The following is a 13,664-nucleotide window of genomic DNA, read 5'->3' on the forward strand; positions in this document are numbered from 1 at the left end:
CCAGTCTCTCAGAGGTGCTTGAGGGGAGAAAAAAACCTGTTCATGCTGGTGTACAGCAGGAAAATCCGGTATGCTGGGGTTGAGGCAGCTGTCAGAGGCAGAGCTGGGTAAAAATGCTCTTGATGTGCCTGGAGGGAGGCGCTGCAGGTCTGCTCGTCCTTTTGCCAGCAAATGCTGCTGAGTGTCCCCAAGGCCAAGGCTATGCAGATGGCCAGGGATGTATTTGATCAAAACAGACTCAGTTTATCTGCTCCTAAAATGTAATGCATTCTGCTGTCTGATGGCAAGCCTCAGAAATACCAAAATTAGACTTCAGAAGAGTATAAAAAGATCCCCGCTAACATAATGTGCAAACGGACTGTTGCACTTACTGTGATCCTGGGCAGCAACAAAATTAGAAGTCAGCAGCAACATCAAATAAAACTGCAGCTGAAAAATACCAATAGTATCCTCTTTTAATATATATAGTTAAAATGAACATTTTTAAAATCTAAAGAAATGTGAACCCAGATGCTATCACTGTATGTCTTATGCAGTTCATGATCATAAACGAACAGCAGAATCCATATAAGAGAATCTAAAATGGTATGGATAGGAGCCCAGCTGGTGTCCCCATACGCCTTAGAAATTCCATTTTTAGGAACACAGCAGCATATAACATTAGGGATGCTTCTCAAATATCTCACTTATAAACAGAGCAGAGTTGTTTCACTGAAGTATACATGGAAAAGGTCCACAAGAATAATAAAACCAGTTGCATTCAAAACTACTGAAATGGAACCACTCTACCAGAATATTCCTTGAATGAGGAATGATGCTTGCTCATCAGTGGGATTTTTTTAAAAGCAATTACCAAAAAGCTATTTTAGTTAAAAAGTGCCAACTTACTTTTGTTTTGGCAAACTGTTCCTACTCAAAGCTCTTGTGAGCCCAGATTGGAAGAGGTAAAGCCCAAACTTCAGGGCAGTGCAGAATTACAGATGTGGGAAGGCAAATTCTTGCCACTTCTGAAAATCAGTCAGAGTAGTGTCTGGAGCTTGGCTGGTCCACATTCTGGGGAATGTCCTTCCCCAAGAGGCTGTGGACCCGGCAATGCAGCTCTTCCTCTCATGCTTTTCAAGTTCACCAGAACCACCTCTAAGGGAAGGTCATTAACTGTGGGGAATCCTGGTTAATTGAGAAAATATGTCACCAAATGCAATTCACACAAAATCACAAATTCATTATACGCATACTATCAACCAAAATATATGTAAAAGAGACATCTACAAAAATACACTACATATGAATGAAAAATTATTTTATTTAAAAATACATTATACAGCAGAGTGTCTCTCTTTTTGTTTTCTCACTGCTGGTTCACAGAGATAATATGATAAATTTAACCCAAATATTTGACTGGGAAAAATCCTGAGAAAGAGACCAGTTACAAGCTGATGATATACAGTACACTGAAAAAGAGTCATCTCTTTTAACATAAAAGAATCTCTTGGTAATCTTATAAATCAGATATAAAAAATGCAGATTTGCTACCATGCAAAAATGAGTGAAGATTTCATTTAAATCTGCACACAGAGAAATCATTAGTACCTTGGAACCTAACTAGCTAGACTAAGAGCAGGGTAAGTGAGCTTAACACGGTGATACAAACTTTGGATCTACTACAATTTTGTAAACACAGTTGATAGTCTAATAAAGGTGGATTTTCAATCACCTAAGTAACCTAGTTGTAGCTAAGGACTATATTCTAGGTCTTTTCTCCCCACAGATATATTTCTTCCATCTCTTAATTCTCAGCTTAGCACAATGACTTCATGGCATATGCTCTATTGCACTCAGAGACCACTTGGTCTTGCCCTGTTTGCCAAGCATTCTTTAGGTAGTTGTATTTTAGAGGTTAAAACAAAAACTAAAAGCAGGCATTACCTCATGACTATGTGAGAATGCATTAAAATTCATCATAGAAAAAATATACCTGATTCTACATCCTTGTGTTTCAAACATACTTTAACAATGATTAATGCACAGGAAATACACTGAACTCTGGAAAATTTAAGGCCTAAAATGCTCAACAGCCTGCACTGACCAATAGTGTTCTCAATGTTTCTATAATGCTATTATCAGCTCTTGCCAGAGGGAAACTTTCTGGCAGACGTTAAGAATGACTTCAATATTTACAATATTCAGATCCACTTGGTGCTCAATTTTTATAGGACAACTTCGCTATCAATGGTCAGCAAGACTCTTCCAAAGGGGAGGCTTAATCTGAATATTCACAGCAATAACAGAGATATGGTAACACTGGCTGATGTTGCAGAAAAATCAATTCATCAACACCATGCAGACTGGCAGAGGACTTTTTTCTTTGTTTTAAGAATATGAGCCTCAAACACAAACAGAGATAAAACAGCTTTGCAGAGAGAAGGTCTGCCAGTCCTGGTCACTTAGGCTGAAGAAAAGAATTAATTGAGTCATTTTGGTTTTTCCATGAGTCTTCCATGAAAACGGAGTAGAAACTCAGATGAACTTTCCTCACTAAGCTGGTGACCCTCTCCTTATCTTAGCACCCATTCTCCCAGCATAGTACCAGGGAGTACAACAATCATGAGAAGATGCAGGCTGCCTTGAATAATTTGTTTAAAGGATTTATGAATAGCATGGCTGCCCATCAGATATGCTAAGCTAAGAACAGAGCCCTTAACCTTTCATGGGATATCATTAGTAATAAAGATATATATCAAAGATCAAACTTTCTATATTATTCTCATTTCTTTTAACCTAGATACATATATGTCATTCAAGACATCCAAGAACTACAAAACAACAATTCAACTACAATTATGTCAGGAAAATATTCAAATAAATAAACTTTTAATTATGATACAATACTTATACAGTAAAAATTGGCATTTTTTTCTCTTCAAAAGCAGAAGCACCAGTCTTACATATAACATACTGTTTGAATGATATCTTACATGGAATACAGCGTAATACAATGTGCAAACAGCATTTTCATACAGAACATAATATTTGTCTAGGTTTTATACACTGAAATTGCCTCAAATGGAAACAAGTTCATGCTGAATTAAAAATGTAGATTTTAAAAATCAAAGTTAAATCAAAATACAAAGTACTGTTGGTATATGAACCATTGAAAACAACGAGAAGCCAAAATAGAGGGTAATGTCAGATAATTAGTGCTCAGTTTGTCCCATTCCATCATAAAAGTAAACAGTTAATATTTTTGCTAGAAAGTAAAGTGACGTTCTAATATTTAAGAATTCTTCAAAATGTTGGTATCATTTTAGTGATGTAAAAATCAAGTCAGAAATAGGACTTCTAAAAATTTCTTATTTTTGATACACTGCAAATATCATGTGTGGGCTGTGAAAAGAGATGAAGTCCAATGGAGTGAATACACATCAGCGTCAACATCATGTGACTTCTGCAAAGGCCGTGATGTGGTTCTACAAGTTAAAGGAAAAACAAACAGATAAAAACCACAAAACCACACAGATAGACAGCAGTCACCATTGTCAAAACTTTTGCCTCCTGTGCTTGAGGGGCAGTCTTGTACTTGCAGAATTGCAGGATGATGTAAATAAAACTGATTTCCACTGCAGTGCTCTCACTCACTCCCATAGCAATTCTTAACTGCTGAAAGACTGGATAGGGAAGTACGCTGAACAAAGTAATCATGTATGATGGTCCATTATATTTTAGTTTTAGATGGCTTTGGTTTGTTTTAAATTAATTTGAAATCACAAGTGAATAATTGAGTTAGCTGTACTTTTATTGCTATGTTATTCCTAGAAATAAAAATGACAGTTTCTGACAGATTATCATACCCTATTTCAGTGTAAATACAATATTAATATTCATTTTTTAAGACTTTTTTTTTTTCCTCATGAGCTCAATGGCACTGAATCAGGTAGCAAAATGTTTGAAATCAAGTGGCATTTGGCAGTTACGAACTCATATTCAACTTTTTCTTTTAGAATCACCAGTGTCCAGTTGCAATCTAAGAACATTTTCCTTCAATGGGACGATTCTGAGATGTGTATTGGAACACAGTCTATGTGTAACTCTAAAACCCTGCAGCATTCCAAAGAGCTTGGTTACTTTTTCATACTTGAACCTAAGCAAGTGACTCTGCAAACATCTGAAGGGGAAGGCAACCACACAGTGATGTGCAGGATCCAGAGGAAGAGTATTTCCCTTTGGGCACACACTATCCTTGACTGCCACCAGTTTTTACAAAACATGCAGCAGTGAAATTAGTAAAGGGAACCTCGATGTTAATCCATGCATTTGCTCCCAAGCACAAAAATTTACAGGAGGGCAAAATACCAAGCAATGCACTGCATATTTTTCTCATCACTTTGCCTCCTGGAGCGGATTAAACTCAGAAGAGGTGATGTGAGCTGAAGAGGAAGGGCATGTGGATAACCTGGGGAGAGTGGGACATTCCATTTTTTGCTTGAGGAAGTCCTTCAGAAAATCTCTTATCACACAGCATAAAAAGTGCTGGAGAGAAACAATGCCCACCATGTAGGTTTCTATTTCTCAATTCTTCTTTGAACTGCCTCAATAGCTGTCTATAAGTCTGAGCGGTGGGAAGATAGGCAGGCATCTTTCCTTTTCACATTAGAGAGAGGAGATTAGAAATACTTTGATTGGAGAGCTGCCCCTTATGCCCCCCATCTCCAAGCCAGGCTGGCAGCTTTGCTCCCTCTCTCACTGTGCCATAACTGTACTGTGTCCAGGGGGAGAAGTTCTCTTTCACCTTCCCTACAATATGCAATTTAACTCCAGCAATGTTCTTGCTGTATTTTATGACAGCTTTCATAAAAGCATACTACTGAACAGCAAACATCTACGTATTTCTTTCCCCAAAAGAGAATTATTAAACCATAGGCAGATTTTTTTAAAAAGCATTAGAAAAAAGAGAGCAAGTTTCTAAGAAAAAGTTTTCAGTAAAAAATAGTAACAAATGTTACTGCTTGTAGATTTTTATTCTGCAGAAGAAATGCAATATTAGACTTCCTAATTAGGAAAAAAATCAACTCCAAGCATTTTGTTTTGCTGGCCATCTTCTGTTTTGAGTGCACAAAATACGATATAGTGGGCAGACTCAACGACTCTGGCGTTGCTGTGAGGCTATGATGATGTTTTCTTCATAGTATTTACTTTGTTTTCCTTACCTCAAGAGTCATCCTGTCAACTTAAACTATCCTCAGTCTAAAATTATTCACTTTTTTCATAAGATGGTCTAAAAAAGAGGAATTGGAGGGAAAAAAGTACTTCCTCTTTATTTCAATCAATTCTTTCAGGTCCCTGTGCTATCCCAGTCTCTAAGTGACACACATTTGTCAGTGATGCAGAGAATCAAATGCTCTTTCATGTGGCATTAACTCAAGAGTGGATAATGATTATTTAGGGAAAGCAGAACGTGGTTCACACTCCTGCCAGCTATACTTTCAAAAGGAGCAGGTCACCATCCTGGGAAGACATGCAGAGCATGGGATATAATAACACAGAATAAAATCCTTCTTTCTTAATAAGCCCTCAAAGAGAACTCATAAGCTGCTGATCATGGACCTATTGATTTGGACCCTACTGAAGGCATGTCAATCCATTTCCAATGGACTCAGCAGGGTGATGCATAACTAGGTCAAAATTAATCACTTGCTGACGGCAAGAATCACTGATACAGATTCATGCAACCGTCTGGTTACTTGTGCTTTTTCATGCTATCGTCTTGGGCAAAACTACAAATAAGCCTTGCTGAGACTCTGCAGAAAACCCAAACAAACAGCATCCCTTAGGAATAACTACATTTCAACTCTCTTAATTCTGCTTAGATTTGCTGTGACAAGGGTCAGAGTGAGATACTAACTACTGTCAGCAAACAGATTCACACAGATGCAGGAAGACAAGCAAAAAACCATGCACAAGACCTCCTCTTCTCCAACTCCATTGGAAATTATTTTCCCTACAGTTCTCAAAAGAATCAGAAATGCTGAGGGTCTGCTCAGTGGCAGCAGTCTCACAGACAGGCAGACCGCGTTTGTACCATCCATCCTAAGAGGACAGTACCAGGCTGGTGAGTAAAGCATGCATCATAACTGTGCTCTCACACCACTAACAGAAAAGGGAAAGTCAAAGGCTAAGCCTTCAGTGCAGGTTTCTGGGGGAAATGATCCACACCTGTATATCATCATCTTCTTATATATGTACATAAGTTTTACTTAATTTCTATTGATAAGCAATGCTATAATGCCAAAGTATTGAAAACATACATTAAACTTCTTGTGACTTGCAGGTTTCATCATATATATTAAATATTTTTAGCTTTTTTGTTGTTGTTGTTGCTTTGTTCTTATCTATACAGTCAGAAGTATTCAAAAATAGTCATCATTCTAAAAATAACATTTTTTGTCTCTTTGAAAATGGGAATTTGTAAAATTGTTTGTAGTCTTTCCCACAGTAGAGTTTGTTAAATAGAAAAATGCTACTGTAGTACTTTAGGCAAATGATAACTGATCAAACAACAATAGCAATGTCATCATACAAGTCTCTGAGCAGCAGAGTGCATTTTGTGCTCTTGCTGGAGGAATGAGAGTTTCAGTGCAGGAGCTGCCCCTGGAGCCCTGCACGGAAGGGGCAGCGCCTGTGCCCAGCTGCACACGGACTCACTGCCTTGGAGCAAGGTGCTCACAGCGCTCCGGCCCCGACAGCCACCACAAGAACCTACGGATGCGTGCTTCCAAGGAGGCTCCTTGCACACCATCTTCTTGGCTGTGACTAACGCCTTGACTCTGTAACACCTACAATATGGATGTTTGAGGAGGTCACACTGAATATATTGTTCCACTTCCCATGATTAAGTATTAGTTTATCTGAGCATTAGATGTAGTGATCGCTGTTTGCATTCAATCAGAAGGAATTCTTGTACAGTCTCCCAGAAGCAGATTTAAGCAGAAAAGTAGGACATGAATGTAAATTCAAGTGTTTGACATTGAAACAAAACTGCTTATGATTTTTTATGAGCTGACTCTCCTGGCTATGGGTTTGTGGTATGTGTGTGAAGCAATGGTGTATTGTATCTCCTTCAACAGACTGTATTATCAAGAAAGAACAATGATGCCGAACACTAATTATAAGCTGATGAAAGCACACAGGCTCTCATCAAACCATCCTGGAGAAAGAGGTATGGACATCTACAGATGCTTTTGGACATCAATCACTACATTATTTGGAGACCTCTAAACTAACATATTTTGAAGCAACAGAAATGGACACAACCTTCTCTCCCATCTGCCCATAGTATGATGAGCTAAAGCATCTTTGTGTTTTGCTTTTAGCTGTGAGCTCAGTGAGAGCTGATCTCCCTGGAGAGCTGCAGGGAGCAGGCCAGGCTCCCTAGGGCATGGTGCTGCATGCACACCATGGCACATAACAATTGAAGACTTGGCACCAACATGTTTAAGATCAAGAAAAAAGTAGTAACATAGAGAATTAAAATTTTCTGATATTGTGAAGAAGCTGTTCTGTGTCTCATGAATAACCAAGATGCCATAAAAAAAAAAAATACTCTTTAAATTCTGAAGAGGAAAGCTTTCCCAGTTTTAAAAATACCAGCAGAATTCATTGCACTATCTAGACTTACTACTGCTAGAATGTTTTATCACCATCCTAACCTTTGGCACATACACAATAGAACAATAATTACTGTATCAGACTCAAGAAGTTAACCCTGATAGTCACTAAAAACTGATATGATGGGTAACAAGAATGTCACATGTCGTCAGAGAAATTCCAAATACTTATGTCCACTGAAACTCGGAAATGGCAGAAGAAGAGAGCACTTATCTCTTTTGAGTTCAGTCATGCTGGAGAGTGAGTCCTACAGAAGAGTAGAAGAAATTTCATCGTAACAACACTGTAACATTGTTTGGGAAGGTCTGAGCACTGCTGACAGAAGCAGCAGTATGAAAGAATGCCAAGCTGAACCATGGGGAATAAATGCAGTTTAGCTGTCAAACAGAACACTGCCAAGAACCCACTGTGCAAATAAGTAATACTGAATAGCTACAGAAAGCACTGATAATCACACACAGTAATTATCTCACAGGAGATGTACCATGGTGCATCTCCTAACTCAATGCTTTCTTCTGAAACCTTCCATCTCAGTATTCTACCTACTACCTCCATTAGTCCTGAAATGTTCCATGTTGTATTTGATTTTTTCAAAGCTAGAATACATATAAAAAATTAATAAGACTAGCAAATGCATAAGCTACTACATGATGGGTAGGAGATCTCTGTAAGCCCTGGCCAATTTCAGGTGACTTCTGCATGAAATATTGTCAGCCTACCCCGAATCAGGAAACATAGTTTGTGACTGCACTTGGATGAAGCTGAACCATCAAACTCTTCCAGATACTATCCAGAATATCCCCATTTCTCAGTTATTCCTGCAAAAGAACAGGACTCTCTAATCTTGACTGTGGTAGGATGAGAGCTTCCTCTGTAGGAGACTGCCAGCTACCTGAAACACCAATTGTCTTGCAAGAAATGAAGAAGGTCAGAGACAGAATAGAAAAAGAAGCAGATGGGTGAGTGATGAGGTTTCTTGGTTTTCATTCTTTTCATTAATTCTGAGGATGATTATAGTTAAGGTAAAAACACTAAGTCTACATTGCTGAGCAGGCTCTGGAAAGGGTCCCTCATGAAGACACTGCAACTACAGTTTGACTGCATGGGTACCCATGCAGAACAGCTAAACCATCTGCATGCACCACAATGAAACAGAAGTGTCATGCAAACAGTGATCTAACCTTGTCACTAAGCAGCAGTAGCTCAATTCGAAGTATTACAAGAATTTATGCCTATTTAAGTGCACTTCAAAGCACACTAGCTAGAGCTCCACCAGAACTCAGACAGTGGCAGCACGGTGAGCATGCCAGGAGCACTTGTTCTCCATGGAGAAAGCACCGGAATAGCAAGCAGCAGATCTGGAAACAGCAAAGTAACCTGCTTCCAGGTCTGCAAGATGCATGATGTGCTAACTCATTTAGGGGTGAGTTTATCACAAAATAGCAATGAGTGGGGTCCTAGCTGGAAAGCATTTCTAATGAAGTCATTCTTTAAGGCAGGAGTTTTTAATTGCTTGCTCCCAGATACCTATATAGTTACTATATTTTAGTACCAGTCACATAGTTGCATTGCTTCCCACTTGCACTGCCTTAGCCTTTGGTAACTTCAGACAGTTAGGATTTGTGCTACCCCCAGTAGCTAATTTCTGACAGTAGCCTGTCTTTAATATTGGTGCAGGAGTTTGCAGACTGAAAATAAGGAAAAACAGTTTTAAAATAAGCAAAATGTAAATCTATGTGCATTCAGAATATTAAACTGGAACAGTCCTAACTGAAATGCAGTGAAAAGTACTCGTGCCTAAGGAGGGAAGAGGCAAATAGCACACAAATTATTTAGCATCACTCTCTCTCCAGTGGGGAACAAATGATGTAAAATAAAAAAGGAGTTAAAAAGCAAAGACCAATTCAAGAATTCCTGTAGCAATGGTAGTTAATTGAGATTAGCTTACTTAATTTAGACCTTAGTTCCCTAAAGTATTATTCTTAATGCCTTTTATTTAACAGGGTCTGTCTGCTACCTAAAACTTTAGATTAAACAAAAAAATACATTTAAAAAAGCTAAAAATATCCATAGAAACTCAAACCCCAAGGCACTCACATGTAAGTAACTTCTTCATCAATTATTTGCTAATTCAATTTTAAACTTTCTGGAAGTGGAAACAGAAGAAAGCATTTCCAAGCAATTAGCACTTCACTTTAGTGTCCTTGCCTCTCATCCTCTCTGTCTGAAAAGGAGAAAGGCTTTGCAACACAAAGAAAGATGAACCCATAAAATAGGATCTCAGCAAGTGGTATCACTTCGTGGTCAGTCCCCAGTTTAATTATCTAGAGAGGAGGCTGCATGACAGCAAACAGCTATTGTGTACTGCCATAAGAATATGGGTTCAGGAGGAAAGAAGCTCATTTCATGTAACAGTCCTGGGCAGCTCAAAAAGGTAGTGGTTATCCTCAAGCAGAGCAAACATTATTCCTGCCACCATCCTCCCACACTCTCCCATACCTTTCCCCACAGCATCTCAAATTAGGACAAATCTCAGGAAAAGAACAAGGTTGATCATGAGTGAGAGGTTCTCAAACCAGATAGAAACATGAAGTTAACATGAAGTCTTTTTCCCCAGAAAAAAAAATTACAATTTTTCAATATCCAGAGAATTTATATTTATTATCTGTAATGACTTTTGAGCCACGGAAATAGCTTCTATTGCATGAGAGCCTAGCATGTAAATAAAACATGTTCTTAATAATGTGGTATGTTCTGGCCAGCTGACAGCTTGTTTTGTTTTTACATCTTACAGAAAGTTTACTGAATGGATTATTTCGAAGATACACATTCATCATCTAAACGCTTGTTCAAGCAAATGAGACTCTGACCTCCTTACAACAAGATATCTGCAGAAGTAGCTTAGACATACTTGGTTCAAAAAAGGCATGTTAGACCATTTTGAAAAGAAATCTTCTGTCCCTTTAAAGAAAGGAATGAAAAACCCAGGACTAGCAGCAATTCTTATCAAAGGACAACTTCCACCACTTTCAAGTGAGTAAGACAGATTGTGAAGTGGTTGAAAAATTATCAAAATTAATATGGAATTAAAATAATACCACAGAAAAATACTTTTGGTGCTCCACCCAATGTAGGATTGTTTACCATCTTCAAATATGGGCATAACCCAATAGATTTTAATGAACAGTGCAAACACAGTCATTAGAAAAAGTAAACCTTCCTTTAAACTTTGCATTACTAGTTTAAAGTTTCCCCTTGGTAAAAATGTCTAAAATATTTTCTGTATTTGGTTATGCTGTCTATTTATTTGCTCATAAAATTCGTCAGACAATCTTACCTAACACATCATCTTTAAAAAATATAAATGGTTATCACAGTAAATTAAAATAAATTTTGTTTTGATACTAAAGCAAAAAGTCTTGGTATACCCAGGAGACTCTCACTAGTATGTCCTAGTCTAAAATCCCATGTACTCTGACAGATCATCATGGGATTAGTGCAGTTACTGTATGGCCCATGCTACTCTCACTTCCAAGTGGGTACCCTGTCCTGGGGATTAGCTCATGTCTGATGATAGAAGTCCCACAGCTGATCCAGAAGGGACTGCATCCCATGCTCTACACCAGGCTGAGGACACACCACAAATAGGATAAATGCCACTTGTACAAGAATTGCAAAGCCCCTTGGGCCAGGGGTTAGACTTTCTTTCTAAGCATTCTAAGAACTTTTTACATTCTGTGGACTATTGGGCAGAACATTAATCACATTACTTGAGGATCACAAGGGAAGAGGGTCTCAGATCTACTCAGCCTATCTCCATTAGCAGCAGCTACAGAAGAACCTCCCTCCTTCTTTCTCCTTCACTGACACATTTCTTTATTTTAAATCTGATTACCTCGGCCCTCTTGTCAGTATAGTTTGTGATCATCCTTCCAGAGAGCTACATTTTATTTGTTTTTTAAGAAGTCAGACATTACCTTTTCTAAAGGGCTTTCTACTCTGGGTATGCTGATCATGGGCATCTGGGTCAGATTATCCAGATGAGAGTGTTCATGTTCTGGCTGACGTCCTCTGAAGTTATTTACCACACAAACAACCTAGAAGGGATTTGAAGATAAACAGAATACCTAAGGAACAAGTCATTTTTCCAAGCTTTGATCCTGACAATTATCATTAGGCAGAAATGACACCAGCTTTAGTCACAGCTTTACAGTAGAAACACTGAAATGTAAAGTTCATGTTTTACAGAAAATCCTTAATTAATATTTCAAGGCTAAAGACGTTCAACCAATCCATTGGTACATGCATCATCCGAGAAGCAAAAAAACCTCTTATCTCAAAGAAAACCCATGACAGAATCTGCATAATAGATCACCAATTATTATCAATCTCATGAAGAGATATCTTGTAGCATCACATGGCATCAACCTTAAACTCCTGGGAAGGCCAGTGCCATCTCAGTTTTGATCACCAAAGCCTTTCTCAAATGAAGAGTAAGAAAGGGATTAAGAAGGCAAGGAACATGCCCAAGTCAGAATGTAACTTTAAATCTGTTCAGGGCAGCAGATTCTCACACAGGCACTCAGAAATGTGATATGTAACAGTTTGTGCTTCTACTGATTCTGACACTCAGCTGAGCAGCAATGTTTGCCAACTGCATTTTCTTCAAAACACAACTAAATTTGATGTCATGCTACTGGACACCTTGTGTGGAAGGGAACATTTGGAAATGCAAGCAGAGGTATTTTAAAGGAGACATGCAGCCACCCTTGCATGTGTACAGGAGTGAAAACACCCACCCCAGCCATCCCTGGGAGGGTGCTCAGCCAAGCCATGCTTTCAGATCCAAGATCTGGAGACCAAGATCCTGCGATCCAAGAGTCAAGCTCAAAAGTGTTTTCACAGGGAAAAACTTCAAAGGTGTATTTAGTACTATTACAAGCTGCCAGGCAGACAAATCTACAGGCATTAAACAGCAGTGACTGTTCTATTCTACAGTCTTGCACTGCAGATATTAGTGAAGGTGATTAATAGATTAGAAATAGTTTTCTGACACACACAGTAGTCACTGGCAACTGTGATTAACTATCTGGTTTTGGAACACAGCTCCAGAAAAGGAAAAGGTTAAACTAAGACCTCTTGCTACAGAATAATGTGAAATTTCAATATAAACCTGAATCACCATGAAATAAATTCATTAAAGTTACTGTAAAGTCAGAAAAACAAATGCTACCTCTTCTCTGATCAGTGTGGGTACCATTATATTGCATTTAATACTTCATACATGAAATCATAACTATGTGTTATTCTGAGGAATATATACTTCCTGCAAGTGGGTCTTGCTTCAAAGATTACCATTTGAAATGTTACAATCCGGTTTATAAGGAAGTTGAAGTAGGTAACTGGACCAGTCCTTTCTTGACTTCACATTTCTGAGTGTATGTAAATATTACTAAGGAAACTGATGACTAATTAAAGAACTTTTGTTATTTAGTTATCTGAATTTTGAGAGATACAAACCTATAGATTGATTGTTTTCCAAACAGAAGCGACACAGACACACACTTACCAAAAATACTGCTATAGATATTCCAATTACAAATCCTGCTATTACATCTGACCAGTGATTTCGATACTCTGCTACTCTGTTGATTCCAGTAAGGAAGGCCAAGCACATTAAACCCAAACACAGAACAGGTTTTGCAAGCCTTGTTCCTCTGGCTTTCACTGTGTTGGTGATATACATCTGAAAATTAGAAAGGAAGAAAGTGTAAGACTGATGGATGTCTCCCACTAATCGGCGAATAGAAGCTCTATGTTTTATTTGAATAGACTATGTGTATTTGGTGCTTTTTTTTCGAGAGTGGGGGGAGGGTGTAAAGAAACTAGGAAGGGGAGTAGTAGATAAAGTCATCACACCTTTTTTCCTGGGGATATAGAAAAGGAATCAGACCATACAGTAAAATTGCATTTTACATGAACCTGAAAAGCCTATAGAAAAC

The 13,664-nt window shown here is 38.3% G+C and overlaps 1 protein-coding gene across 1 annotated transcript in view; it reads right to left on the reverse strand.

Moving 5' to 3' along the window:
• Positions 1–1,285: 1,285 nt before the first annotated feature.
• Positions 1,286–13,664, reverse strand: part of PLPPR5 (phospholipid phosphatase related 5) — a 43,289-nt gene continuing 30,910 nt past the window's right edge. Inside the window, exons 4-6 of the mRNA XM_033067730.2 lie at positions 13,232–13,408; positions 11,640–11,759; positions 1,286–3,467 (exon numbers count right to left, since the gene is read on the reverse strand). Of these exons, the coding sequence (XP_032923621.1) occupies positions 3,435–3,467; positions 11,640–11,759; positions 13,232–13,408 (330 nt within the window). The 3' untranslated portion in view covers positions 1,286–3,434. The remainder of the gene's footprint in view (positions 3,468–11,639; positions 11,760–13,231; positions 13,409–13,664) is intronic.

The sequence above is a fragment of the Catharus ustulatus genome, chromosome 9 (assembly GCF_009819885.2).
Source record: "Catharus ustulatus isolate bCatUst1 chromosome 9, bCatUst1.pri.v2, whole genome shotgun sequence".
In the NCBI taxonomy this organism is placed as follows: Eukaryota; Metazoa; Chordata; class Aves; order Passeriformes; family Turdidae; genus Catharus; species Catharus ustulatus.